This window comes from Mobula hypostoma, chromosome 8 (genome assembly GCF_963921235.1).
Source record: "Mobula hypostoma chromosome 8, sMobHyp1.1, whole genome shotgun sequence".
Classification (NCBI taxonomy): Eukaryota; Metazoa; Chordata; class Chondrichthyes; order Myliobatiformes; family Myliobatidae; genus Mobula; species Mobula hypostoma.
The window spans coordinates 1,292,445-1,317,379 of NC_086104.1; the positions used below are offsets into that span (position 1 = coordinate 1,292,445).

General features: G+C 44.5%; 1 protein-coding gene across 7 annotated transcripts in view; it reads right to left on the minus strand.

Annotated features, from left to right (window-relative positions):
* The window catches only part of LOC134350026 (protein EFR3 homolog B-like), a 299,220-nt gene that overhangs the window by 47,517 nt on the left and 226,768 nt on the right, over positions 1-24,935 (minus strand). For all 7 annotated transcript variants that reach the window (XM_063054929.1, XM_063054928.1, XM_063054927.1 and 4 more), the window contains one exon: positions 15,564-15,691. In XM_063054929.1, the coding sequence (XP_062910999.1) occupies positions 15,564-15,691 (128 nt within the window). The remainder of the gene's footprint in view (positions 1-15,563; positions 15,692-24,935) is intronic.

Sequence of the window (24,935 nt, forward strand, 5' to 3'; positions counted from 1 at the left end):
GCATCATCCTCAATTTTCCTAGAAACTCACACCATTGCTGCTCTGCTGTCATCCCTGCCAGCATCTCCTTCCAATTTACTTTGGCCAACTCCTCTCTCACACCACTGTAATGTCCTTTGCTGCTACGCCAGACCTTACTTCCTCCCTATCAAATTTCAAGTTGAAGTCAATCATTGACTCCTAAAGGTTCTTTTACCTTAAGCTCCCTAATCACTTTCACTTCATTTTATAACACCCAATCCAGTATACCTGATCCCCCAGTAGGCTCAATGACAAACTGCACTAAAAAGTCATCTCATCGGCATTCGACAAACTCACTCCATTGGGATCCATTTCCAACCTGATTTTCCCAATTGACCTGCATGTTGAAATTTCCCATGACCATCATAACATTGCCCTTTTATCACACCTTTTCTATTTCCTGTTGTGATCTGTGATCCACATCCCAACCACTGTTGGGATGTGGACCATTGCCACCTGGGTCCTTTTACCTTTGCAGTTTCTTAACTCAACGTACAAGGATTCAACATCTTCAGATCCAATGCATATCTTTCTACTGATTTGATGCCATTCTTTACCAGTAGAGCCACACCACCTCCTCTGCCTACCTTCCTATCTCTCCGATATAATGTGTAACCTTGGACATTCAGCTCCCAACTACAACCATCCTTCAGACATGATTCAGTGATGGCCACATCATACCTGACAATCTGTAATGGTGCAACAAGATCATCCACCTTATTTCTTATACTCTGTGCATTGAGATATAACACTTTGAGTGCTGCATTTGCTACCCTTTTTGATCCTGCATCCCCACTGCACTGATACTCACTGTGCTGGGTGCAATTTTGTCCTATCATTTGCCTGCCCTTCCTGACAGTCTGACTGCACACTGTCTTTACTTTGTTACCATCCGTCCTATCCTGAGTCCCTTCACTCCGGTTCCCACCCCCCTGCCAAATTATTTTAAATCCTCCCAACAGCTCTAACAAACCTGCCTGTGAAAATACTGGTCCCTCTCATATTCAGGTACAACTGGTCACTTTTGAACAGGTCATATATCCCCCAGAACAGATCCCAATGATCCAAGAATCTGAAGCCCTGCCCCTTACACCAGCTACTTAGCCACGTATTTATCTGCCAAATTATCCTGTTTCTACCCTCACTGACGCGTGCACAGGCAGCAATCCAGAAATTACCACTTGGGAGGTCCTGCTTCTCAGCTGTCTACCTAGCACTTAAATTCTCCTTTCAGGACCTCTTTGCTTTTTCCTTCCTAAGTCTTTGGTACCAATATGTACCAAGACATCCGGCTGCTCCCCCTCCCTCTCCAAAATGTTGTGGATGTGATCCGAGACATCCCTGACCCTGGCACCTGGGAGACAACATACCGTCCGGGTGTCCTGTTCACGTCCACAGTATCTCCTGTCTGTTCCCCTCACTATCAAGTCCCCTATCACTACCGCTCCCTTCTGCACCACGGTCCCACGCTCAGTGCCAGTAACCTGGTCTCTGTGGCATTCCCCTGGGAGATTATCCCGCACAACAGTAGAACCATAGAACCATAGAAACTACAGCACAGAAACAGGCCTTTTGGCCCTTCTTGGCTGTGCCGAACCATTTTCTGCCTAGTCCCACTGACCTGCACACGGACCATATCCCTCCATACACCTCCCATCCATGTATCTGTCCAATTTATTCTTAAATGTTAAAAAACAACCCGCATTTACCACCTCGTCTGGCAGCTCATTCCATACTCCCACCACTCTCTGTGTGAAGAAGCCCCCAATAATGTTCCCTTTAAACTTTTCCCCCCTCACCCTTAACCCATGTCCTCTGCTTTTTTTCTCCCCTTGCCTCAGTGGAAAAAGCCTGCTTGCATTCACTCTATCTATACCCATCATAATTTTATATACCTCTATCAAATCTCCCCTCATTCTTCTACGCTCCAGGGAATAAAGTCCTAACCTATTCAACCTTTCTCTGTAACTGAGTTTCTCAAGTCCCGGCAACATCCTTGTAAACCTTCTCTGCACTCTTTCAACCTTATTTATATCCTTCCTGTAATTTGGTGACCAAAACTGAACACAATACTCCAGATTCGGCCTCACCAATCCCTTATACAACCTCATCATAACATTCCAGCTCTTATACTCAATACTTCGATTAATAAAGGCAAATATACCAAAAGCTCTCTTTATGACCCTATCTACCTGTGACGACACTTTTATAGGGAATTTTGTATCTGTATTCCCAGTTCCCTCTGTTCCACTGCACTCCTCAGTGCCTTACCATTAACCCTGTATGTTCTACCTTGGTTTGTCCTTCCAACGTGCAATACCTCACACTTGTCAGTATTAAACTCCATCTGCCATTTTTCAGCCCATTTTCCAGCTGGTCCAAGTCCCTCTGCAGGCTCTGAAAACCTTCCTCACTGTCTACTACACCTCCAATCTTTGTATCATCAGCAAACTTGCTGATCCAATTTACCACATTATCATCCAGATCATTGATATAGATGACAAATAACAATGGACCCAGCACTGATCCCTGTGGCACACCACTAGTCACAGGCCTCCACTCAGAGAAGCAATTCTCTACCACCACTCTCTGGCTTCTTCCATCGAGCCAATGTCTAATCCAATTTACCACCTCTCCATGTATACCTAGCGACTGAATTTTCCTAACTAACCTCCCATGCGGGACCTCGTCAAAGGCCTTACTGAAGTCCATGTAGACAATATCCACTTCCTTCCCTTCATCCACTTTCCTGGTAACCTCCTCGAAAAACTCCAACAGATTGGTCAAACATGACCTACCACACACAAAGCCATGTTGACTCTACCTAATAAGCCCCTGTCTATCCAAATGCTTGTAGATTCTGTCTCTTAGTATTCCCTCCAATAACTTACCTACTACTGACGTTAAACTCACCGGCCTATAATTTCCCGGATTACTTTTCGATCCTTTTTTAAACAACGGAACAACATGAGCCACTCTCCAATCCTCCGGCACTTCACCCGTAGACAGCGACATTTTAAATATTTCTGCCAGGGCCCCCGCAATTTCAACACTAGTCTCCTTCAAGGTCCGAGGGAACACCCTGTCAGGTCCCGGAGATTTATCCACTTTAATTTTCCTCAAGACAGCAAGCACATCCTCCTTTTCAATCTGTACAGTTGCCATGGTCTCACTACTTGATTCCCTTAATTCCATAGATTTCATGCCAGCTTCCTTAGTAAATACAGACGCAAAAAACCTATTTAAGATCTCCCCCATTTCCTTTCGTTCCGCACAAAGCCGACCACTCTGATCTTCAAGAGGACCAATTTTATCCCTTACAATCCTTTTGCTCTTAATATACCTGTAAAAGCTCTTTGGATTATCCTTCACTTTGACTGCCAAGGCAACCTCATGTCTTCTTTTTGCCCTCCTGATTTCTTCCTCAAGTATTTTCTTGCATTTCTTATACTCCTCAAGCACCTGATTTACCCTGTATCCTATACATTTCATACAACTCCCTCTTCTTCTTTATCAGAGTTGCAATATCCCTTGAGAACCAAGGTTCCTTATTCCTATTCAATTTGCCTTTAATCCTGACAGGAACATACAATCTCTGCACTCTCAAAATTTCACCTTTGAAGGCTTCCCACCTACCAATCACATCTTTGCCAGAGAACAACCTGTCCCAATCTACGCTTTTTAGATCCTTTCTCATTTCGTCAAATTTGGGCTTCTTCCAGTTCAGAACCTCAACCCTAGGACCAGATCTATCCTTGTCCATGATCAAATTGAAACTAATGGTGTTATGATCACTGGAACCAAAGTGCTCCCCTACACAGACTTCCGTTACTTGCCCTAATTCGTTGCCTAACAGGAGATTCAATATTGCATCCCCTCTAGTTGGTCCCTCTATATACTGATTTAGAAAACTTCCCTGAACACATTTTACAAACTCTAAACCATCTAGACCCCTAACAGTATTGGAGTCCCAATCAATATATGGAAAATTAAAATCCCCTACCACCACAACTTTATGTTTCCTGCAGTTGTCTGCTATGTCTCTGCAGATTTGCTCTTCCAAGTCTCGTTGACTATTGGGTGGTCTGTAATACAATCCCACTAATGTGGCCATACCTTTCCTGTTTCTCAGCTCCACCCATAAGGACTCAGTAGACAAGCCCTCCAATCTGTCCTGCCTAAGCGCTGCTGTAATATTTTCCCTAACAAGCAATGCTACTCCCCCACCTTTCATTCCTCTGCCTCGATCACATCTGAAACATCGGAACCCTGGAATATTAAGCTGCCAGTCCTGCCCCTCCTGTAGCCAAGTTTCACTAATTGCTACAACATCACAATTCCACGTGTCAATCCACGCCCTCAACTCATCCGCCTTCCCCGCAATACTCCTAGCATTGAAATATATACACCTCAGAAGATTTTTACCACCACTCACAACCTTTCTATCAGCGGATTTGCTTAAACTTTCAATATCATTTATTTTCACCGCAGCCACACTGTCAGCTCTGGCACTCTGGTTCCCATCCCCCTGCAAATCTAGTTTAAAGCCTCCCCAACAGCACTAACAAACCTCCCTGAAAGGATATTGGTCCCCCTGTAGTTCAAGTGTAACCCGTCTCTCTTGTACAGGTCCCAGCTGCCCCAGAAGAGGTCCCAGTGATCCTGAAATCTGAAACCCTGCCCCCTACACCAGTTCCTCAGCCACTTGTTCCTCCTCCAGAGCATCCTATTCCTACCCTCACTGGCACCTAGCACAGGTAGCAATCCTGAGATTACCACCCTCGAGGTCCTGTTTTTCAACTTCCTACCAAGCTCTCTATACTCACTGCCCAGGACCTCTTCACTCTTCCTTGCTATGTCATTGGTACCGATGTGCACCACGACATCTGGCTGATCACCCTCCCACTTCAGAATGTCATGCAATCGATCAGAGACATCCTTGACCCTGGCACCCGGGAGGCAACAAACCATCCTGGATTCTCTGTCATGACCATTTTAGTATCTAAAATGGTATACTTATTTTTGAGGGGAATGGCCACAGAGGTGCTCTGCGCTAACTGCCTATTCATATTTCCATTTCTACTGACAGTCACCCAGCTAGTCGACTCCTGAAACTTCGGGGTGACTACTTCCCTGTAACTCTGATCGATTATCTCCTCACTCTCCCGTACAAGCCGAAGGTCATCCAGCTGCTGCTCCAGATCCCTAACACGGTCTTCAAGGAGCTGCAGCCAGATGCACTTCACACAGATGTAGTTCCCTGGGAGACTTTGGGTCTCCTGTGACTAACATCTGGCATGAAGAGCACACAACAGCCATTTAATACACTAGGTATATTCAGAGAGAAAAAGCAAACCTTAACAGAAACTTACCCAGAGCCAATGCCTCTTTTGAGTCGAAGCCTTCTTTGAGCCAAAGCCTGACACTCCCAATCTCACCACTGGCCTACTCCCAACAATGGCCACCCTGCCTGCCCCCTCTGTATTTTTCAATAATTGTCGCCAACATGCGAGAAACCTCATTGTGGTGGCCTGCTCCTGCTTCTGAATTGATTGACGCAATTCATTTAAGATCTCCTTCATCTGTTTTGGCTCCACACACAGATCTTCCAGAGGACCAGTTTTATCCTTTGCAATCCTTTTGTTCATAGAAAACATGGAAACATAGAAAACCTACAACACAATACAGGTCCTTCCGCCCACAATGTTGTGCTGAACATGTCCTTACTTTAGCAATTACCTAAGGTTTTCTAAGCTCCATGTACCTCTATTTTCCTAAGCTCCATGTTCTGAACATACCTGTAGAATTCCTTAGGATTCTCCTTCACCTTGTCTGCTAAAGCAACTTCATGTCTTCTTTCACTCCTCCTGATTTCTTTCTTCAGTGTTCTCTTGCATTTCATATACTTCTTAAGTACCCTACCTGCCTATACCTGCAATGCGCCTCCTTTTATTCTCTTAACTAGGGCTTCAATACCTCTTGCAAACCAAGGCTCTCTACACTTGTTACCTTTACCTTTGATTCTGATAGGCACATAAAAGCTTTGTTCTCTCAAAATTTGCTTCTGAAGGCCACCCACTTACCAAGTACACTTTTGGCAGAAAACAGCCTGTCCCAATCCACACTTGTCAGATTATTTCTGACAACATCAGAATTGGCCTTTCTCCAATTTGGAATCTCAACCTGTGGACAAGACCTATCTCTTTGCATGTTTACTTTGAAATTAATGACATTGCAGTCACTAGATGCAAGGTATCCCCCTACACAAACATCTGTCACTTGCCCTGTCTTATTCCCTAATCCAGTATTGCACACTCTCTCATTGGGACTTCTACGTACTGATTAAGGAAACATTCCTGAATGTGTTCGGCAGACTCTGTTCCATCTCGTCTTTTCACAGTATGGGATTCCCAGTGAACATGTGGAAAGTTAAAATCACCTACTATCACAACCTTATGTTTCTTGCAACAGTCTGTGGTCTCTCTGGAAATATGTTCCTCTAACTGGACTGTTGGGTGGTCTGTAATATATCCCCATTAATGTGGTCATACCTTTCTTATTTCTCAGTTCCACACATAATGCTTTCCTGATCTGTCCTGATGGAGCACTGCCATGACATTTTCCCTGACTAGTAACACTCGCCTTCCTCCTTTAACCCCTCCTATTCCGTCACATCTACAACAACAGAACTCCAGGATATTGAACTGACAGTCCTGCCTCCCCTGCAACCAAGTGTCATCAGGGCATGGATGAACTTGTATTGAAAGAAGAATCATAGGAAAGCAGATGAGATCAGGTGCACTGTAGTCACACCATGCTCAATCGTTTGACTCCTGACTTTGCCTGAGGTGGTAACAACATCTGTGTCTACAACTCTCCACTAACCGTTCTTGCACTCTGGCCCATCCCCCTGCAACTCTAGTTTAAACCCGACCGTGAAGCATTAACAAACCTTCCCAATCGATATTAGTCCCCTTCCAGTTCAGGTGCAAACTGTCTCTTCTATACAGGTGCAACCTTCCCTGAAAGAGAAACCAATGATCCAAAAACCTTATGCCCTCTTTCCTACCCCAACTCCTTGGTCATGTGTTAAACTGTATAATCTTCCTAGTTCTGGCCTCAGTAGCACATGGCATGGGTAGCAATCTGAGATCACAACCTGAAGGTCCTGCACTTTAGCTTAGCACGCAATTCCCTTAACTCCCTTTGAAGAATGTCATCACTCATCCTACCCGTGTCATTGGTACAGTACCTACCTGGACCATGACCTCAGGCTATTCACCCTCTCACTTAAGAATGCTGAGGACTAGATCCAAGATATCCTGGACCCCAGCACCCAGGAGGCAATATACCATCTAGGAATCTTGTTATCACGGACAGAACCTTATTTTCGTTCCCCTATCTAATGAATTTCCTATCACCACAACTTGACTGTCTCCCCTCTTCCCTCTTGAGACACAGAGGCAGACTCAGTGCCAGAGACCCATCTGCTGTGATTTTCCTCGGCGAGGTCATCCCCTGCAGCAGTATCCAAAGTGATACACCTGTTGTTGAGGGCGATAGACACAGGGGTGCTCTGCACTGGCTCCTTAACCCCTTTCCCCGTCCTGACTGTCACTCAGGTTCCTGTGTCCTGCACCTTGTGTGCAACTATCTCTCTATATGTCCTTTCTATCATCCCTCAGCCTCCCAAAAAATCTGGAATTTATCCAACTCCAGATCCAACTCCTTCGCGTGAAGTGTCAGAAGCTGCAACTGGATGCACCTCACAGATGTAATCATCAGGGACACTGAAGGTCTCCCTGCCTTCCCACATCCTACAAGAAGAGCATTCCACTATCATAAGACCAGAAGACAAAGGAGCAGAAGTCAGCCATTCGGCCCATTGAGTCTGTTCCACTATTTTATCATGAGCTGATCCATTCTCCCATTTAGTCCAACTCCCCCGCCTTCTCACCATAACCTTTGATGCCCTGGCTACACAGATACCTATCAATCTCTGCCTTAAATACACCCAGTGACTTGGCCTCCACTGCTGCCTATGGCAATAAATTCCATAGATTCACCACCCTCTGGCTAAGAAAATTTCTTCTCATCTCTGTTCTGAATGGGCACCCTTCAATCCTTAAATCATGCCCTCTCGTACTAGACTCCCCCATCATGGGAAACAACTTTGCCACTTCCACTCTGTCCATGCCTTTCAACATTCGAAATCTTTCTATGAGGTCTCCCCTCATTCTTCTAAACTCCAAGAAATACAGGCAGAGGCCAGGGTAGGTTCTGGTAAGTTTTTTTTTATTCAGATAGTTTAGAGTAGAGAGAATGCCAGGCAGGATGTTGGAATGCTCCTCTTGCAGGATGTGGGAAGTCAGGGAGCCCTCCGGTGTCCCTGACAACGACACCTGCAAGAAGTGCATCCAGCTGCAGCTCCTAACAAACCGCGTTAGGGAACTGGAGCAGGAGCTGGATGACCTGCGGATCATTCGGGAGAATGAGGAGATTATAGATCGTAGCTACAGGGAGGTAGTTACGCTAAAGGAGCAGAGGACAGGAAATTGGGTCACTGTCAGGCGAGGGAAGAGGAAAGGGCAGGCAGAGCAGGGTTCCCCTGTGGCCATTCCCCTCAACAACAAGTATACCGCTTTGGATACTGTTGGGGGGGATGACTTACCTGGGACAAGCTACAGTAGGCGGATCTCTGGCACTGAGTCTGGCTCTGCAGTGCAGAAGGGAGGGGGGAAAAGAGGAGAGCGGTAGTGATAGGGGACTCGATAGTTAGAGGTGCAGATAGGAGGTTCTATGGTCGTGACAGAGAATCCAGGATGGTTTGCTGCCTCCCGGATGCCAGGGTCAAGGATGTCTCTGATCGATTGCATGACATTCTGAAGTGGGAGGGTGATCAGCCAGATGTCGTGGTGCACATCGGTACCAATGACATAGCAAGGAAGAGTGAGGAGGTCCTGGACAGTGAGTATAGAGAGCTTGGTAGGAAGTTGAAAAGCAGGACCTCGAGGGTGGTAATCTCAGGATTGCTACCTGTGCTAGGTGCCAGTGAGGGTAGGAATAGGATGCTCTGGAGGATGAACAAGTGGCTGAGGAACTGGTGTAGGGGGCAGGGTTTCAGATTTCAGGATCATTGGGACCTCTTCTGGGGCAGCTGGGACCTGTACAAGAGAGACGGGTTACACTTGAACTACAGGGGGACCAATATCCTTTCAGGGAGGTTTGTTAGTGCTATTGGGGAGGCTTTAAACTAGATTTGCAGGGGGATGGGAACCAGAGTGCCAGAGCTGACAGTGTGGCTGCGGTGAAAATAAATAATGTTAAAAGTTCAAGCAAATCCGCTAATAGAAAGGTTGTGAGTGGTGGTAAAAATCTTCTGAGGTGTATAAATTTCAATGCTGGGAGTATTGTGGGGAAGGTGGATGAGTTGAGGGCGTGGATTGACACGTGGAATTATGATGTTGTAGCAATTAGTGAAACTTGGCTACAGGAGGGGCAGGACTGGCAGCTTAATATTCCAGGGTTCCGATGTTTCAGATGTGATCGAGGCAGAGGAATGAAAGGTGGGGGAGTAGCATTGCTTGTTAGGGAAAATATTACAGCAGTGCTCAAGCAGGACAGATTAGAGGGCTTGTCTACTGAGTCCTTATGGGTGGAGCTGAGAAACAGGAAAGGTATGGCCACATTAGTGGGATTGTATTACAGACCACCCAATAGTCAACGAGAATTGGAAGAGCAAATCTGCAGGGAAATAGCAAACAACTGCAGGAAACATAAAGTTGTGGTGGTAGGGGATTTTAATTTTCCATATATTGATTGGGACTCCCATACTGTTAGGGGTCTAGATGGTTTAGAGTTTGTAAAATGTGTTCAGGAAAGTTTTCTAAATCAATATATAGAGGGACCAACTAGAGGGGATGCAATATTGGATCTCCTGTTAGGAAACAAGTTAGGACAAGTGACAGAAGTCTGTGTAGGGGAGCACTTTGGTTCCAGTGATCATAACACCATTAGTTTCAACTTGATCATGGACAAGGATAGATCTGGTCCAAGGGTTGAGGTTCTCAACTGGAAGAAGGCCAAATTTGAAGAAATGAGAAAGGATCGAAAAAGCGTGGATTGGGACAGATTGTTCTCTGGCAAGGATGTGGTCGGTAGGTGGGAAGCCTTCAAAGGAGAAATTTTGAGAGTGCAGAATTTGTATGTTCCTGTCAAGATTAAAGGCAAAGTGAATAGGAATAAGGAACCTTGGTTCTCAAGGGATATTGCAACTCTGATAAAGAAGAAGAGGGAGTTGTATGACATGTATAGGAAGCAGGGAGTAAATAAGGTGCTTGAGGATTATAAGAAGTGCAAGAAAATACTTAAGAAAGAAATCAGGAGGGCTAAAAGAAGACATGAGGTTGCCTTGGCAGTCAAAGTGAAGGATAATCCAAAGAGCTTTTACCGGTATATTAAGAGCAAAAGGATTGTAAGGGATAAAATTGGTCCTCTTGAAGATCAGAGTGGTCGGCTATGTGCGGAACCAAAGGAAATGGAGGAGATCTTAAATAGGTTTTTTGCATCTGTATTTACTAAGGAAACTGGCATGAAGTCTATGGAATTAGGGGAAACAAGTAGTGAGATCATGGAAACTGTACAGATCAAAAAGGAGGATGTGCTTGCTGTCTTGAGGAAAATTAAAGTGGATAAATCTCCGGGACCTGACAGGGAGTTCCCTCGGACCTTGAAGGAGACTAGTGTTGAAATTGCAGGGGCCCCGGCAGAAATATTTAAAATGTCGCTGTCTACAGGTGAGGTGCCGGAGGATTGGAGAGTGGCTCATGTTGTTCCGTTGTTTAAAAAAGGATCGAAAAGTAATCCGGGAAATTATAGGCCAGTGAGTTTAACGTCAGTAGTAGGTAAGTTATTGGAGGGAGTACTAAGAGACAGAATCTACAAGCGTTTGGATAGACAGGGACTTATTAGGGAGAGTCAACATGGCTTTGTGCGTGGTAGGTCATGTTTGACCAATCTATTGGAGTTTTTCGAGGAGGTTACCAGGAAAGTCGATGAAGGGAAGGCAGTGGATATTGTCTACATGGATTTCAGTAAGGCCTTTGACAAGGTCCCGCATGGGAGGTTAGTTAGGAAAATTCAGTCGCTAGGTATACATGGAGAGGTGGTAAATTGGATCAGACATTGGCTCAATGGATGATGCCAAAGAGTGGTAGTAGAGAATTGCTTCTCTGAGTGGAGGCCTGTGACTAGTGGTGTGCCACAGGGATCAGTGCTGGGTCCATTGTTATTTGTCATCTATATCAATGATCTGGATGATAATGTGGTAAATTGGATCAGAAAATTTGCTGATGATACAAAGATTGGAGGTGTAGCAGATAGCGAGGAAGGTTTTCAGAGCCTGCAGAGGGACTTGGACCAGCTGGAAAAATGGGCTGAAAAATGGCAGATGGAGTTTAATGCAGAGAAGTGTGAGGTATTGCACGTTGGAAGGACAAACCAAGGTAGAACATACAGGGTTAATGGTAAGGCACTGAGGAGTGCAGTGGAACAGAGGGATCTGGGAATACAGATACAAAATTCTCTAAAAGTGGCGTCACAGGTAGATAGGGTCGTAAAGAGTGCTTTTGGTACATTGGCCTTTATTAATCCAAGTATTGAGTATAAGAGCTGGAACGTTATGATGAGGTTGTATAAGGCATTGGTGAGGCTGAATCTGGAGTATTGTGTTCAGTTTTGGTCACCAAATTACAGGAAGGATATAAATAAGGTTGAAAGAGTGCAGAGAAGGTTAACAAGGTTGTTGCCGGGACTTGAGAAACTCAGTTACAGAGAAAGGTTGAATAGGTTAGCACTTTATTCCCTGGAGCATAGAAGAATGAGGGGAGATTTGATAGAGGTATATAAAATTATGATGGGTATAGATAGAGTGAATGCAAGCAGGCTTTTTCCACTGAGGCAAGGGGAGAAAAAAAGCAGAGGACATGGGTTAAGGGTGAGGGGGGAAAAGTTTAAAAGGAACATTAGTGGGGGCTTCTTCACACAGAGAGTGGTGGGAGTATGGAATGAGCTGCCAGACGAGGTGGTAAATGCGGGTTCTTTTTTAACATTTAAGAATAAATTGGACAGATACATGGATGGGAGGTGTATGGAGGGATATGGTCCGTGTGCATGTCAGTGGGACTAGGCAGAAAATGGTTCGGCACAGCCAAGAAGGGCCAAAAGGCCTGTTACTGTGCGGTAGTTTCTATTGTTCTATGGTTCTAAGAGCGGACAAACGTTCCTCATATGTTAACCCTCTCATTCCCGGAATCATTCTAGTGAATCTTCTCTGTACCCTCTCCAACGTCAGCACATCCTTTCTTAAATAAGGAGACCAAATCTGCCCACAGTACTCCAAGTGAGGTCTTACCAGCGCCTTATAGAGCCTCAACATCACATCCCTGCTCCTATACTCTATTCCTCTAGAAATGAATTCCAACATTGCATTCGCCTTCTTCACCACTGACCCAACCTGGAGGTTAACCTTAAGGGTATCCTGTACGAGGACTCCCAAGTCCCATTGCATCTCAGAACTTTGAATTCTCTCCTTATTTAAATAATAGTCTGCCTGTTTATTTCTTCCGCCAAAGTGCATAACCATACACTTTCCAACATTGTATTTCATTTGCCACTTCTTTGCCCATTCTTCCAATCTATCCAAGTCTCTCTGCAGACTCCCTGTTTCCTCAGCACTACCGGCCCCTCCACCTATCTTCGTATCATCAGCAAACTTAGCCACAAAGCCATCTATTCCATAATCCAAATCGTTGATGTACAATGTAAAAAGAAGCGGCCCCAACACGGACCCCTGTGGAACACCACTGGTAACCGGCAGCCAACCAGAATAGGGTCCCTTTATTCCCACTCTCTGCTTCCTGCCAATCAGCCAACGCTCTATCCACGTATGTAACTTTCCCGTAATTCCATGGGTTCTTATCTTGTTTAGCAGCCTCATGTGTGGCACCTTGTCAAAGGCCTTCTGAAAATCCAAATATACAACATCCACTGCATCGCCCTTGTCTAGCCTACTTATAATTTCCTCAAAAAATCGTAATAGGTTTGTCAGGCAGGATTTTCCTTTAAGGAAGCCATGCTGAGTTCTGCCTGTCTTGTCATATGCCTCCAGGTACTCTGTAACCTCATCCTTGACAATTGACTCCAACAACTTCCCAACCACCGATGTTAAGCTAACAGGTCCATAATTTCCTTTTTGCTTCCTTGCCGCCTTCTTAAATAGCGGAGTGACATTTCCAGTCTTCCAGTCCTCCGGAACCAAGCCAGAATCTATCGACTTTTGAAAGATCATCGCTAATGCCTCCGCAATCTCCACAGCTACTTCCTTCAGAACACGAGGGTGCATTCCATCTGGTCCGGGAGATTTATCTACCCTTAGACTATTCAGCTTTCTGAGTACTTTCTGTCGTAATTGTGACTGCGCACACTTCTCTTCCCTGCAACCTGAACGTCCGGTATACTGCTGGTATCTTCCTCAGTGAAGACTGATGCAAAATACTTGTTCAGTTCCTCCGCCATCTCCTTATCTCCCATTACAATTTCTCCACCATCATTTTCTATCGGTCCTATATCTACCCTCACCTGTCTTTTACTCTTTATATACTTGAAAAAGCTTTTAGTATCCTCTTTGATATTATTTGCTAGCTTCCTTTCATAGTTCATCTTTTCCCTCTTAATGACCTTCTTAGTTTCCTTTTGTAAGCTTTTAAAAACTTCCCAATCCTCTGTCTTCCCACTAATTTTTGCTTCCTTGTATGCCCTCTCCTTTGGCTTTGGCTTCTCTTGTTCCATTCTTTTTCCATTCGAAAATTTCTTCTTTTTTGGAATATACCTGTCTTGCACCTTCCTCACTTCTCGCATAAACTCCAGCCACTGCTGCTCTGCTGTCCTTCCTGCTAGTGTCCCTTTCCAGTCAACTTGGCCAGTTCCTCTCTCATGCCACTGTAATTTCCTTTACTCCACTGAAATACCGACACATCAGATTTCGGCTTCTCTTTTTCAAATTTCACAGTGAACTCAATCATGTTATGATCACTGCCTCCTAAGGGTTCCTTCACCTCAATCTCTCTAATCACCTCTGGTTCATTACACAATACTCAATCCAGTATAGCCGATCCCCTAGTGGGCTCAACAACAAGCTTTTCTAAAAAGCCATCTCGCAGACGTTCTACAAATTCTCTCTTGAGATCCTGAGCCGACCTGATTTTCCGAATCTACTCGCATGTTAAAATCCCCCACAATTGTCATAACACTGCCCTTCTGATAAGCCTTTTCTATTTCCTGTTGTAATTTGTAGTCCACAGCACTGCAGCTGGTTGGAGGCCTTTATATAACTGCCATCAGGGTCCTTTTACCCCTGCGATTTCTTAGCTCAACCCATAAAGATTCTGCACCTTCCGATCCTATGTCACCTCTTTCTAATGAATTAATATCATTTCTTACCAATAAAGCCATGCCTTCCCCTCTGCCTACCTGCCTATCCTTCCGATACACCGTGTATCCTTGGACGTTCAGCTCCCAGAGACATGCATCCTTTAGCCAGGTCTCAGTGATGGCCACAATATCATACCTGCCAATCTGCAGCTGTATGACAAGATCATCTGCCTTATTCCTTATGCTGCGTGCATTTGAGTATAACACCTTAAGACCAGTATTTTGTACTTTTCACTTTGATTGCACTGCAACTTTATTGCACAGCACCTCATCCCAATGGCTGAAAATTTGCCCCATCACCTGCCTGTCTTTCCTGACATCTTTACTGCTTAATATCTAAGATTTATTTCTGTTTTCCCCTTCCTCCGCTCTATCATTCTGGTTCCCATCTCTCTGCCAAATTAGTTTAAACCCTCCCTAACAGCTCTATTAAACCTTCCCGCCAGGATATTGGTCCCCTTCGGGTTGAGGTATAACCTGTCCCTTTTGAACAGGTCATACTTCCCCCAGAAGAGATCACAATGATCCAAGAATCTGAAGCCCTGCCCCCTGCACCAGTCTCTCAGCCATGCATTCATCTGCCTGATCCGCCTATTCTTGCCCTCGCTAGCACGTGGCACAGGTAGCAATCCCGAGATTACTACCCTGGAGGTCCTGCTTCTTAGCTTCCTTCCTAACTCCCGGAAATCTCTCTTCAGGACCTCTTCTATGTCAGACTTTCCAGTCTGACATCTCTACTTTTCTAACTGAGCAACTGGAGAACTCCTGTATTAATGCATATTTTTGTTACTTTTTTTCTTGTAAAAATTGTTTATGTTTTTCTTGTGAATGCTGCCTGTATCATAATATGTTTTCCAATGGGCCTGTGTGTACAAGTACCTGTGCCTATGTGTATAATCTGGACTTTGACTTCAACCACCAGTTGATGTCTTCTTCATCCAGAAACCCTGGTTGTGCCGCAAGGAAGGAACAGAAGGCAGGTTGCACAAAGTACTCACGTGGCTGGAAAGCTTTGCTTTGCAACGTGAGAAGGTGGTTCCCCAGGGTCCTACCTGTGAACTGGGGAATGTAGGGGATTCCCAGTCTTTCAGAGCTGTAACCACTCCCTGCAAGAACCTCACTGATTTCACTCTGCAAAAATAGCACCTCCTTCTCCAATGTATCCAAGGACTGAGGAATGCTGTGAGAAAGAGACAAGAAAAAAGAGTGCTGTCAGTGAGGAGATGAGAGCGGGCAGCTTGCAAAGAGGAATGGCCTTCACAGTTATCACAATCTCTTACTGGTGCACTCGGAGGTTCCCAGCAGCTACAAAAGGGCAATAGTTATAACAGTCCTGAAGAAGAGTCTCGGCCGAAGTGTAGGCTGCTTGTTCATTCCCATGGATGCCACCTGGCCTGCTGAGTTCCTCCAGCATTTCGTGTGTGTTGCTTGAATTTCCAGCACCTGTAGACTTTCTCTAGTCCAGTGATATTAAACCTGATTCTGAAGTCGCGCCCTGTGTGGGGTTGATGCAGGAATGTGGTGCTGAGACAGATGATCACTCACCATTGGCAGATCAGGATGGGCAGACTGGTTTGTCCTGGTACTGATCGCGGGCTGGAGCAGGCCATGGCGTTACAGTTTGTAGTGGAGTACGCAACACCTCCACCCTCAAGCCCAGGCTCGCTTCACTCCGCTGCCAGCAGGAGAAGGTACAACAGTGTCTGGACTCACACCACCAGGTCAGGAACAGGTATTATCCCTCAACCATCAGGCTCTTGAACCAATGGAGATAACTTCCCTCACCCCATCACTGAACTGTTCCCACAACCAAAGGACTCACTTTCATGACCCTTCATTTCATGTTCTTGATATGTATTGCTTGCTTGCTTGTTTGTTTGTTTATTTATTATTCCTTTTGCAATTTATTGTCTTTAGTGCATGGGTTGTTTGTCTGTCTTGTGTGTGGGTTTTCATCGATTCTATGGCATTTTTTTGTATCTGCTGTGAATGCCCGGAAGAAAATGAATTTTGGTGTTTTTCATGGTGACATACATGTACTTTGATAATAAATTTACTTTGAACTTTGAATGTTGTGTAATCTGCTTCAGCTGCTCCTCCTGGGCACCTTGTACCTCTTGGACATGTCATCGTTTCTAAACGGCGTGTAGTGCAAGATGCAGTGAATTCTAATTGCACAGATGGGACTTTGTCTCTACAAGCAGTATGATGTGATCACTGCACCAACATCTCAGCAAGAGATACGTGAGGTGGCTTGGTAGTGGTGTACAAGATGAAAAGAGGCATAGACCAAGTAGACAGACAGAGATTTTTCCCAGGGCATCAATGGCTAATATGAGGGGGCATCATTTTAAGGAGATTGGAGGAAAGTATAGGGGAAGATGAGAGTAGTAGCTGTGCTAGGTGTGTGGAATACTCTGCCAGGGGTGGTGGTAGTCACAGGGGGCATTTAAGAAACTCTTAAGCACTTAGAGAGGTTGTAAACTGGATTTGAAATTGGCTGTGTGGGAGAAGACAGAGAGTGGTAGTGGATGATTGCCTCTCAGACTGGAGGCCTGTGACTAGTGGTGTGCCTCAAGGATCTGTGCTGGGACCATTGTTGTTTGTTGTCTATATCAATGACCTAGATGATAATGTGGAAAATTGGATCAGCAAGTTTGCTGATGACACTAAAATTGGAGGCATTGTGGACAGCGAGGAAGGCTTTCAGAGCTTGCAGAGGGATCTGGACCAACTGGAAAAATGGGCCAGAAAATGGCAGATGGAATTTAATGCAGACAATTGTGAAGTGTTGCATTTTGGAAGAACAAATCAAGGTAGGACATACACAGTAAATGGTAGGGCACTGCGGAGTGCGGAGGAAAAAAGGGATCTGGGAGTTCATATATATAATTCCCTGAAAGTGGCGTCACAGGTAGACAGGGTTGTAAAGAAGGCTTTTGGCATCCTGGCATTCATAAGTCAAAGTATTGAGTATAGGAGTTGGGATTTTATGGTGAGGTTGTATAAGACACTGGTGAGGCCAAATTTGGAGTATTGTGTGCAGTTCTGGTCACCTAAGTATAGGAAGGATATCAGTAAGATTGAAAGTATGCGGAGAAGCTTTACTAGGATATTGCCGGGTCTTCAGGAGTTGAGTTACAGGGAAAGATTGAACAGGTGAGGACTTTATTCCTTGGAGTGTAGAAGAATGAGGGGAGATTTGATAGAGGTTTACAAAATTATGAGGGGTATAGACAGAGTAAATGCGAGTAGGCTCTTTCCACTTAGATTAGGAGAGATAAATACGAGAGGACATGGCTTTAGGGTGAACATTAGGGGGAATTTATTCACTCAGAGAGTGGTGGAAGTGTGGAATGAGCTGCCATCTGACGTGGTAAATGCGGGCTCACTCAAGTTTTAAGAATAAATTGCATAGATACATGGATGGGAGCGGTCTGAAGGGTTATGGACTGGGAGCAGGTCAATGGGAGTAGCGGGATAAAGTTTCAGCACAGACTAGAAGAGCCAAATTGCCTGTTTTCTGTGCTGTAGTGTTCTATAGTTCTATGGACGATAGATAAATGGAGAGCTATGTTGGAGAGAATGTTAGATGGATCTTAGAACATGATTAGGGATAGTCAGTATGGCCTCGGTTGTAGGACAATAATATAAACTAAAGCCTTCTAAGTTTGAGTAAAGGCTAATGATATGGCATTAGACCTGACAGAGGTTCATAAATTAATGCTAGGCTAAACAGCCAGAATCTTTACCCAGGGTAGAAATGTGGAATGTATATGGTAAAGGTTTAAGGTGAGATGGAGAAAGTATTAAGGGAATGTGTGGGGTAAGTTTTTTTCACACAGAGAGTGGTAGGTGCCGGGGTGATGGAGGAAGCAGATTCGATAGGCCCACGACTGCAAGCGATTATCTTCATTTGGTGTCATGGTCAGCATAAACATCATTGCCTGAAGGACCAGTAGTTATGCTGTACTGGATAGGAAGTTACAAAGGTTAACTGGGACTAGTCAGAGTATCACTCCTCCACCAATACCTTCAATGGGCCAGATGGACAGATTGCCCCCTCTTGCTCCTACTTCTGATCCTCTTATAGACAACAGACAATAGGTGTAGGAGTAGGCCATTCGGCCCTTTCAGCCAGCACCACCATTCACTGTGATCATCAGTACCCCATTCCTGCCTTCTCCCCATATCCCTTGACTCCGCTATCTTTACGAGCTCTATCTAACTCTTTCTTGAAAGCATCCAGAGAATTGGCCTCCACTGCCTTCTGAGGCAGAGCATTCCACAGATCCACAACTCTCTGTGTGAAAAAGTTTTTCCTCAACTCTGTTCTAAATGGCCTACCCCTTATTCTTAAACTGTGGCCTCTGGTTCTGAACTCCCCCAACATTGGGAACATGTTTCCTGCCTCTGGTGTGTCCTTCTATTCTTCTGATTTCTATGGCCTTGCCAAATTTGAATCCAATCTACCAAGTCTCCATGGATCCCATGCGCCTTAATCGTCTGCATCAGCCTGCCATGAGTGACCTTGTCAAAGGTTTCATTAAAATGTATGTATACGCGATCCTCTGCCCGACTCTCATCAATCAGCTTTGAGACCTCCTCATAAAACTCATTCAAGCCTGAAAGACACAAAGCCATGCAGACTTTCCCCACTTGGTCCAATTCCAATCCCAGTTGTTTTGCAGGTATTTCTGAAGCCCTTTCAGATCACTCAATTCCGTGTTTCAGCTCTCTCCTACTTCAGTTATAATTCTATAATATCTTCGTTTTCAGCTACCTAAACCTTCCTACTGAGGATGAGAAGTGACTTGATAGAGGTGCACAAGATGATTAAAAGGCATTGATTGAGTGGACAGTAAGAGGTTGTTTCTCAGGGTAGAAATGGCTTATAAGGGGGACATAATTTTACAGTGATTAAATGAACGTAAGGTGGTGGAGTATCAGAGGAAGGTTTTTCACACAGACGGTGGTGGGTGTGAGGAACGTGCTGCCAGGGGTGGTAGAGGCAGATATCATAGAAAAAACCATAGAAACTACAGCACAGAAACAGGCCTTTTGGCCCTTCTTGGCTGTGCCGAACCATTTTCTGCCTAGTCCCACTGACCTGCACACGGACCATATCCCTCCATACACCTCCCATCCATGTATCTGTCCAATTTATTCTTAAATGTTAAAAAAGAACCCGCATTTACCACCTCGTCTGGCAGCGCATTCCATACGCCCACCACTCTCTGTGTGAAGAAGCCCCCACTAATGTTCCCTTTAAACGTTTCCCCCCTCACCCTTAACCCATGTCCTCTGCTTTTTTTCTCCCCTTGCCTCAGTGGAAAAAGCCTGCTTGCATTCACTCTATCTATACCCATCATAATTTTATATACCTCTATCAAATCTCCCCTCATTCTTCTACGCTCCAGGGAATAAAGTCCTAACCTATTCAACCTTTCTCTGTAACTGAGTTTCTCAAGTCCCGGCAACATCCTTGTAAACCTTCTCTGCACTCTTTCAACCTTATTAATATCCTTCCTGTAATTTGGTGGCCAAAACTGAACTCAATACTCCATTCGGCATTCGGCCTCACCAATGCCTTATACAACCTCATCATAACATTCCAGCTCTTATACTCAATACTTTGATTAATAAAGGCCAATGTACCAAAAGCTCTCTTTTACGACCCTATCTACCTGTGACGCCACTTTTAGGGAATTTTGTATCTGTATTCCCAGATCCCTCTGTTCCACTGCACTCCTCAGTGCCTTACCATTAACCCTGTATGTTCTACCTTGGTTTGTCCTTCCAACGTGCAATACCTCACACTTGTCTGTATTAAACCCCATCTGCCACTTTTCAGCCCATTTTTCCAGCTGGTCCAAGTCCCTCTGCAGGCTCTGAAAACCTTCTTCACTGTCTACTACACCTCCAATCTTTGTATCATCAGCAAATTTGCTGATCCAATTTACCACATTATCATCCAGATCATTGATATAGATGACAAATAACAATGGACCCAGCACTGATCCCTGTGGCACACCACTAGTCACAGGCCTCCACTCAGAGAAGCAATTCTCTACTACCACTCTTTGGCTTCTTCCACTGAGCCAATGTCTAATCCAATTTACCACCTCTCCATGTATACCTAGCGATGGAACTTTCCTAACTAACCTCCCATGCGGGACCTTGTCAAAGGCCTTACTGAAATCCATGTAGACAATATCCACTGCCTTCCCTTCATCCACTTTCCTGGTAACCTCCTCGAAAAACTCCAATAGATTGGTCAAACATGACCTACCACGCACAAAGCCATGTTGACTCTCCCTAATAAGTCCCTGTCTATCCAAATGCTTGTAGATTCTGTCTCTTAGTACTCCCTCCAATAACTTACCTACTACCGACGTTAAATTTACCGGCCTATAATTTCCCGGATTACTTTTCAATCCTGTTTTAAACAACGGAACAACATGCGCCACTCTCCAATCCTCCGACACCTCACCTGTAGACAGCGACATTTTAAATATTTCTGCCAAGGCCCCTGCAATTTCAACACTAGTCTCCTTCAAGGTCCGAGGGAACACCCTGTCAGGTCCCGGGGATTTATCCACTTTAATTTTCATCAAGACAGCAAGGACCTCCTCCTTTTTGATCTGTACAGTTTCCATGATCTCACTACTTGTTTCCCTTAATTCCATAGACTTCATGCCAGTTTCCTTAGTAAATACAGACGCAAAAAACCTATTTAAGATCTCCTCCATTTCCTTTGGTTCCGCACATAGCCGACCACTCTGATCTTCAAGAGGACCAATTTTATCCCTTACAATCCTTTTGCTCTTAATATATCTGTAAAAGCTCTTTCGATTATCATTCATTTTGACTGCCAAGGCAACCTCATGTCTTCTTTTAGCCCTCCTGATTTCTTTCTTAAGTATTTTCTTGCACTTCTTATACTCCTCAAGCACCTTATTTACTCCCTGCTTCCTATACATGTCATACAACTCCCTCTTCTTCTTTATCAGAGTTGCAATATCCCTTGAGAACCAAGGTTCCTTATTCCTATTCACTTTGCCTTTAGTCCTGACAGGAACATACAAATTCTGCACTCTCAAAATTTCTCCTTTGAAGGCTTCCCACCTACCGATCACATCCTTGCCAGAGAACAACCTGTCCCAATCCACGCTTTTTAGATCCTTTCTCATTTCTTCAAATTTGGCCTTCTTCCAGTTAAGAACCTCAAGCCTAGGACCAGATCTATCCTTGTCCATGATCAAGTGGAAACTAATGGTGTTATGATCACTGGAACCAAAGTGCTCCCCTAAAAACAGACTTCTGTCACTTGTCCTAACTCGTTTCCTAACAGGAGATCCAATATTGCATCCCGTCTAGTTGGTCCCTTTATATATTGATTTAGAAAACTTTCCTGAACACATTTTACAAACTCTAAACCATCTAGACCCCTAACAGTATGGGAGACCCAATCAATATATGGAAAATTAAAATCCCCTACCACCACAACTTTATGTTTCCTGCAATTGCCTGCTGTCTCTCTGCAGATTTGCTCTTCCAATTCTCTTTGACTATTGGGTGGTCTGTAATACAATACCTTGGGGACATTTAAGAAACCCTTAGATAGGCCCATGGATAATAGAAAATGGAGGGCTATGCGGAAGGGATTGATCCTACAGTAGGTTAAAGGATCAGTACAACATTGTGTGGTGTACTGTTCTATGTTCTATCAAGCAGTAGTAAATCAAGGCAACTGGACTTGCTGTGTTGTCTGGAAGACATTTCATCACTCATCCGAGAAGCTTCTTCAGATCTGATCCGTGATGGGTAATTTTCCAGCTTGTAAACTCGAGTTGTTTAAAGGTACAGCAATCACATGAGGGTCATTAAGAATCACAGAGTCAATGAGAGGATCATTAGTCTTACCTTTACATGAATGGAGGTGTGAATTGTTGTGGAGATGCCGGGGTAGAGATGTTACGACTGCATTCTAAGTAGCTGATGGGTGTCATACCCCATCCCCTCTGTTCAGGGATGGGTTTTCCAGTTTGACAAAGATAGCTTCTTTAACCCCTCTTTTAAACAACCTGTCCTCCCTGTCCAAAAAGTGCACATTGTTATCTCTACCTCATTACATTTATGACTGTTAATGGCCCTCATGTGATGGCGATACTGTACCTTCAAAAACTGATGGTTTATAAACTGGCAAACTACCCACGATGGATGACACTAGACAAGTCTTATGGAGGAGTGATGAAACGTCTTCTCGACGACACACAAGTCCAGTTGCCTCGATTTACTACTGCCTGATATACAATGACCTGGATGACTGAGAATCTTCATGTTCTATTCTTTTTATGTCCGTTTTGGTAAAATTTGCGACCTTTCTTGTGATCCAAGGTTCCCAAACACAGGAGCACATTGTCCTGAACTTTGACCAGCATGTATCTTTGGCCAGGTGCGTCGAGCTGCAGCTCCTTAGGGACCGGTTTAGGGAACTGGAGATGCAGCTCGATGACGTTCTTCTGGTCAGGGAGAGTGAGGAGGTGATAGAGAGGAGCTATAGGCAAATAGTTACACCAGGGCCTTGAGAGTCAGACAAGTGGGTAACAGTCAGGAAAGAGAAGGGTAAGGGTCAGATACTAGAGAGTTCGCCTGTGGTTGTCCCCCTTAACAATAAGTACTCCTGTTTGAGTACTTCTGTAAATATTTTTTACTTAGTCTAGGATTTCTACTCTGCCATATATATGAGGAAATTTTAGAATCAACAGTATCGATAAAGGATTTACAAATAACAGTTGGTACCGCTTGAAATAGATACAAAAATTTAGGTAGAATAATAATCTTAATAGCATAGACTTGGCCAATCAGTGATAAAGACTATGGGGACCATTTAGTAAACAATTGTTTAACCTGATTAATTAACGGTAAAAAATTGAGCTTAAGTAAGTCCTTATACTTCTTAGTAATTTTAACACCTAGATAAGTGAAATAGTCCATAACCATTCTGAATGGTGAACGTCTATAAATTGGAACCTGCATATTTAATGGGAAGAGTTCACTCTTACTAAGATTCAATTTGTAGCCAGAAAAGTTACAAAACTGAGCAAGCAGGGATATTACTGCCGGAATGGATTTCTCAGGGTTAGAGATCCTGTTTGAGTACTGTTGGGAGGGGACAGCATACCTGGAATAGTGGCCACACCTCTGGCACAGACTCTGGCCCTGTGCCTCAGAAGGGTAGGGAAAGGAAGGAACATAGAAACATAGAGAAACTACAGCACAATACAGGCCCTTCAGCTCACAATGCTATACTGAACATGTACTTACTTTAGAAATTACTGAGGGTTAACCATAGCTGACTATTTTTCTAAGCTCCATGTACCTATTCAGGAGACTCTCAAAAGACCCTATTGTATCAACCTCCACCACCATCGCTGGCAGCCCATTCCACACACTCACCACTCTCTGCATAAGAAACTTAACCCTGACATCTCCTCTGTACCTACTTCCAAGCACCTTAAAACTATGCCCTCTTCTGATAGCCATTTCAGCCTTGGGGAAAAGCCTCTGACTATCCACACGAGCAATGCCTCTCATCCTTTTATACACCTCCATCATGTCACATCTTATCCTCCATCTCTCCAAGGAGAGAAGGCCAAGTTCACTCAACCTATTCTCACAAGGCATGCTCCCCAATCCAGGCAACATCCTTGTAAATCTCCTCTGCACCCTTTCTATAGTTTCCACATCCTTCCTCCAGTGAGGTGACCAGAACTGAGCACAGTACTCTAAGTGGGGTCTGACCAGGGTCTTATTTAGCTGTAACATTACCTTTTAGCTCTTAAACTTAATCCCATGGTTGAGGAAGGTCAATGCACTGGATGCTTTCTTAATCAGTCAACCTGCGCAGCAGCTTTGAGTGTCCTATGGACTCAGACCCCAAGATCCCTCTGATCCTCCGCACTACCACGAGTCTTACCATTAATACTATATTCTGCCATCATATTTGACCTACCAAAATGAACCACCTCACACTTGTCTGGGTTGAACTCCATCTGCCACTTCTCAGACCAGTTTTGCATCCTATCGATGTCCTGCTACTGCTTGAGTGCGTGGAATGGGCTGCCAGTGACGGTGGTGGGGGCGGATACCTGAACAGGTATATGGAACTCAGAAAAATACAGGGCTATGGGTAACCTCAGGTAATTTCTCAGGTAAGGACATGTTCGGCACAGATTTGTAGGTCGAAGGGCCTGTATTGTGCTGTAGGTTTTCTATGTTTCTATGTAATCTGGGTTGAACTCCATCTGCCACTTCTCAGCCCAGTTTTGCATCCTATCAATGTCCCACTGTAACATCTGACAGTCCTCCACACTATCCACAACACCCGAAACCTTTGTGTCATCAGCAAATTTACTAAC